General features: G+C 61.0%; 1 protein-coding gene across 1 annotated transcript in view; it reads left to right on the forward strand.

Annotated features, from left to right (window-relative positions):
* Positions 1 to 3,932, forward strand: part of VOLCADRAFT_108619 (uncharacterized protein) — a gene marked incomplete at both ends in the record, with an annotated part of 19,021 nt that extends 15,089 nt beyond the window's left edge. Inside the window, 2 exons of the mRNA XM_002959390.1 lie at positions 1,017 to 1,357; positions 3,455 to 3,932. Coding sequence (XP_002959436.1) covers positions 1,017 to 1,357; positions 3,455 to 3,932 — 819 coding nt within the window. The remainder of the gene's footprint in view (positions 1 to 1,016; positions 1,358 to 3,454) is intronic.
* Positions 3,933 to 5,370: the final 1,438 nt, after the last annotated feature.

A 5,370-nucleotide genomic window follows, 5' to 3' on the forward strand; every position in this document is an offset into this window, starting at 1 on the left:
GTGTCTGCAGTCGGGGTGTCTTTGCGCCACAGAGTGTGGGGTTAGGAGTCTTAGCTGCAGCGCCGGGGTGGCTGCTGCCATCAAACTCGACGCCCGTGTTTCCTGGCCCATCACGATTGTCTCCATATGAAGAACGTTGACGCTTGGCCCGCTCACTGTTGACAACCGGAGTAGCGACATTGCTATGATATGGTTAATATGTATGTCTTCTGTAAGATCCTAGCGGCTTTGGCATGGACAGCCCATTTTTGGCTGGAGGAATGAACTTGTACGGTCGGAAACATTATTCATTCCTAGTTTTTAGGACCACGAACATTTTTTATTCGGAATTCGGATATATTATTAAGAAAACACCGGTACAACTAGTGTATTGTAGAGAGACATACATAGCTTGGGGGTGGTAATTTTCTTATCTCGACACAGGGTGCTGGCCGCCTCCCTGCTGCGAGTAGTTGCTTGGTACATGCTGAAAACCGCACTCCTGGGCCATAGTGCAACCCGAGGTACCGTGCCGTCTCGTTGCCGGTCAGCGCCCCAACCCCACCCCACCTAACCGATACTCAGCTTCCATAAGCCGCTTTCGCTCACGTGTAGTGCCCCCAAAAGTGAAGGACCTCGCACTTGGCAGCATTCGCGGCCATACTCGCCGATTTCAACTAGTAAGCTTACACTTCATAATACATTCTTTATCAACACCGCGTATGGGACTCGAATCCACTACTACACGTCTATGAGTCTCGCGCTACATAGACTAAGCTTACCGGGCTCTAAGGAAGATTGATTATTGGAAAGTGCGGGGGGATCATAAACAACGCGCGCGCGAAGCTGATCCGGAGGATAGATAGGCTGATACGCCAGAAGTAGCGGTGTGGCAGGTGAACACCTCCCCAGCTCTCTTCCGTGCGGGTGCCTATCTGAGCGATCTGCTACCTCGCCTGATAGAGGAGGTCGTACAGAAGGTGGTGGACCCGGTGTTCCCTTCACCGCCGCCGCCGCCACCACCGCCACCATCTCAGCCAACGGGCAAGGCGGCCGCCGGAGAGCCGGAAGTAAAACTGTCGGCGGCGGAGGCGGCACCAAGGTCGCCATTGCTGGATGGCTTTGTACGAGTAGAGCTGGACGAGCAACTGGCTGCTGCCGCCGCCGCCGCCACTTACTCTCTGACGTCGGGTGGCAAGGCGGCGGGCAGGAGGGGGGGTGCCGGATCGCCGGCGGCGGCGGTGGTGGTGCTGGTGCCGGCAGTGGGGTTGAGCTTTACGGGCGGGGCGGCCATAATCCCCGAACCGCTCCCTCCAGCCCCGGGGCGCCCTTGGTTCGGGCACGCGGGCAGCAAGCTCATCACCGAGGCATGGCTGCGGTATGGAGTGGATATGCCAGCGTCCCGCAACACGGCCGTCTGGGCATTCCATGCGGAGCCTAACCCGTCCCACCACCTCCACAACTATCCCTCTATCCTCCCACACCTCGCCGACATGAGCCAGCACTTCGATGACCTCCTGGCTTCCGGCGTCACCGAGCAATATGACCCCAGCGAGCATGGCTCCGAGACCGACTTTGCTGCCGTCGTCAACCCCCTGCACGTCGTCCTCAAGCCTGATGGCTCCATCCGTCCCATAACCGACCCCTCTCGGTCTGGGGTCAACGAGTGCATGACCAAGCTCCCCTGCCCGCTCCGCGATCTCGCCACACTTCTCGAACAACTGCCAGCCAACGGCTTCCTGGGGAAGCGCGACCTGGCGAGCGGTTTCCACCACGTCAAGCTGGCGCCAGAGGCGCGCCGATTCATGGCCTTTCGGCACCCCTGCACCGGCACGCTGCAGTGCTGGGTCGCCCTTCCCTTCGGCGCCAGTCAAAGCCCAGCGATCTTCGTGGAGCTTACCGCCGTCGCCGCCAGCATTTTCAGCAAGAGTGCGACCGCCGGGGCCTGCAGGTGCGCATCTTCGTCTACGTGGATGACTTCATGATCATGGGTCACTCGCACGCGGACATCCAGGGTGCCTTTCAGGTCCTCGACGACATCGGCGCTGAGTTGGGCCTCGAGTGGAAGGCCAGCAAGGACCGGGGGCGCGACGCCCCCTTGCAGCAGCTGGAGTTCCTGGGTATGCTCTTCGACACCATCCGCATGGAGATGCGTATGGCCCCCGATTAACGGCAGCGATATGCCAGCGACGTCACCGCCATCCTAGAGGCGGCCGCCACAGGGCCCGTCCGCAGAGGAGACCTTCAGGCACTTGCCGGCCGCCTCACGTTTTTGGCGCGCGCGTGCAGATGGGGCTACACATTCCTTCAGGGCATGTACGACGCTCTCTGCACCCTTCAATACCCCCCACCGTCATCCGTCGCCCTTCCCGAGGGGGCACTTGACGACCTGCGCTTCTGGCAGAACGTGCTCCGCCCGGACTCCTCTGTCTGGGACGGTGTCAAGCATTGTGTTATGGCCAATCTGGACTTGGCGAGGGGGGAATTCTTGAGGGAGGAGGGCGCCACCATCTTCACAGATGCGAGTGGCGCGGGCTTCGGGGCGGCCTGGGACCGGGCCGAGGTGCAAGGCCACTGGTCCGAAGGGGAGCGGCGACTGCACATCGGTTGGCTGGAGCTCTCAGCGGTCCTGCGGGCGCTTCAGTCCTGGGCGCCACGGTTGGCGGGGCGCCAGGTGCTGGTCCGGTGCGACAACACCCAGGCGGTAGCGGCCATCAACCACGGTTCCACACGCATCCCAGACGGCCGGGCCATCAGCCGACAGCTGGCGCTGCTGGCGGTGCAGTATCAGTTCAGAGTGCGGGCGGAGCATATCGCCGGGGAGCTTAACGTCAGGGCGGACCGGCTCAGCCGCAATCTGGAGTTGGCCGCAGCCAGAATCTGCGCCTCAAACCTCGCACGTTCCGCTCCCTGGTCAGGTTCGGGCCGTATGCTCCCATGGTGGACTGTTGCTGCGACGTGCTGGGTATCAACGCACAGCCGGGCTGCACCACCTTCTTCAGCCCGGATAAGTCGGTGCTGGGTCAGGCAGCGACCCTCGCTGGCAACGTCCTGTGGGCCTTCCCACCCAAGGATTTGGTCGGGGAGGTGCTGCTCGAAATCTTGGCGGCTGCGAAGCTCAACCGGAGCACACGTGTGACTGTCGTCGTGCCAAACTGGCCAGAGTGCTCGTGGTTTCGACGCTTCGTCGTGGGCACCGGGCAAGGGGCAACCCCATTTGTGGTATCGACCGTCCTGCCCAAGGGCCGACGGCACTGCCTTTTCCCGTGGGTTGCCGAAGCCGCACCCAGCGAGTACGACTTGATTGTGCTCAGGCTCAACTAGATTCCCCCCGCACCCCGTTGGCCAGTGCTGGCAGGCTGTCACCGGGAGGAGGGAAGCTGCTCCGTCTGTGGGCGTTGCTGCGGAGCTGGGGATCTACGCTGTGAGGCCTGCCCCTGCTCGGCGCATCGTTGGTGCCTCGGAATCACCCCAGGAGCATACCCCGGCGGTTGGTACCGCTGCACCACTTGCTTGCTTGCGGCGGCGGGTATCGGAACAGTGGCCCATGGGAGTGTTCGGAGGAACTGGCACAGCTGACTGTGGCATTACACGGCAGCGCGGTTACAGACAGCTCATCCATCACCTACGAGTCAGGGTGGCGACACTTTGTACACTTCTGCACGGAGGTCGCAGGGGTGCCGGAGGCGGGCGCCCTGCCCCGCCAGCGTGGGTCTGACCTCAATCGGGACCTGGTCTGTCTGTTCATAGCGCATGCAGTTGGCCGGTACACGGCCTCCACCGTCATCGGCACGCTGAGCACCCTGGCGGACTGGCAGTGGTTCATGGGAGTCTCGCCAGAGGCATATATCAGCCGCGACCCGCTGGTCAAGCGAACCCTGGGCCAAGCGTTGCTGCGAGGCTGGAGTCGGCATCGACCAAGACGAAGGCACCCCTGCCCCTGGGGGTGCTGAAGCTGCTCGTGGCGTAGCTACGGTGCAGGGCAAATGCGGAGCCGCGGAGGGCAATGGAGTTCACCCAGGACGCCTGCTGGCTGGTCTTGGGTTTTTTCAAGATGCTCTGGAGGAGCGAGTTGGCGGCCCTGAAGGTGGGCTGCGTTGAGGAGTTGCCGGGAGGGGGTGTGGGGTTGCAGATCGTACGTAGCAAGACAGACCAGAAGGGCATGGGGGCGTTGGTGTGCCTTGCAGCGCTCACCCAGAGCGGCATCCCCATCGCTCGCATAGTGCAGCGGCACCTGGAGTGCGTGAGAACGGCCTGAGTTCACTCCCCACTCTTCGTACGGGGAATCACTTGGCCGGGCAAGCGGGGCTCGGCTTGGCGGCGCGGGGATTTCACTGACAGGCTGCATGCATTGCTGGGAGAATTGCAGGGATACGAGCCGGAGCTGAGGCTAGATCTCGCTAGGATATCGGCCCACAGCTTGCGCAAGGACGGGACCCCGCGGCTGCCAATGCTGGGGTGGGTCTTGAGGAGATTAAGGCGCACGGGCGGTGGAGGTCCGATGCGGTGCTGGTCTAAATTCACCGGTCCGTAGCTGTGAGGCGGACAGTGGTGGAGCGAATGTGACGCGACTGGGTGGGTGGGGGAATGTTTCGCTGGGTTAGGCGTGGGGCCAAAGTAACCCAAGCGAGGCCGTCGGCTGCCTACTGGTTACCAATGCGGAAGAGCACAGTAGCCCGGAAGGGCCGCACGAAGTAGCATGCGCGCTCTGGCAGGCAGGCTGGGCGTCTTTTCTCCCCAACCATATGTCCACGTCCCCGGTGCCTTGTTCTTGTTAGTCGTACTGTAACGAACGCGTTTGGGTTTCTCGTCCCGGTGTCTTGGTCTGGCTAGCTGCTCAGCCCGGATTTAAAGAAGTACTTTAACTTCGGTTATATGACCTCTCATCCTTTAGCAGACGTTTCCAGATTATCTTGTCAGTTGGGCGATTCCTTGGGGGTCTGCCAGCCGAACCCAGGGGTGCCCCGACCCGAATCGGGCTCCAGCACGCTTGTCACGAACACAAATCCCAACACATGCACGCAAATACCACCAAAGCCAGCAATAATAAACTGACTTCTGGACCCTTGAGTACATCGCCTGGACACTGGGAAATAGAGAGGATCAGGGCCCAACGCACAGCCACACCACCAGAACTCCAAACCACCCGCTCACTCCTGCACCTCTAGCCCTCCAATCAGCTTCATCATAACCTCATCATCATGCACACCGCGTTCCACTTAGCTTTGGCGCTTTTCAGTGCCTCACAATAGGCCGCCGCATCCAGCTCGCTCTTGCCATACGTGTAAGTATCCTTCTTTGTTGTTTGATTAGACGGCCCGGCACCGGAGTCGGTCATTTTTGGGGGACTAAACGAGTCAAGGCTGTCGTTTCGCTTTAAATGTGTGTTGG

This window comes from Volvox carteri (assembly GCF_000143455.1).
Source record: "Volvox carteri f. nagariensis unplaced genomic scaffold VOLCAscaffold_202, whole genome shotgun sequence".
Lineage (NCBI taxonomy): Eukaryota > Viridiplantae > Chlorophyta > Chlorophyceae > Chlamydomonadales > Volvocaceae > Volvox > Volvox carteri.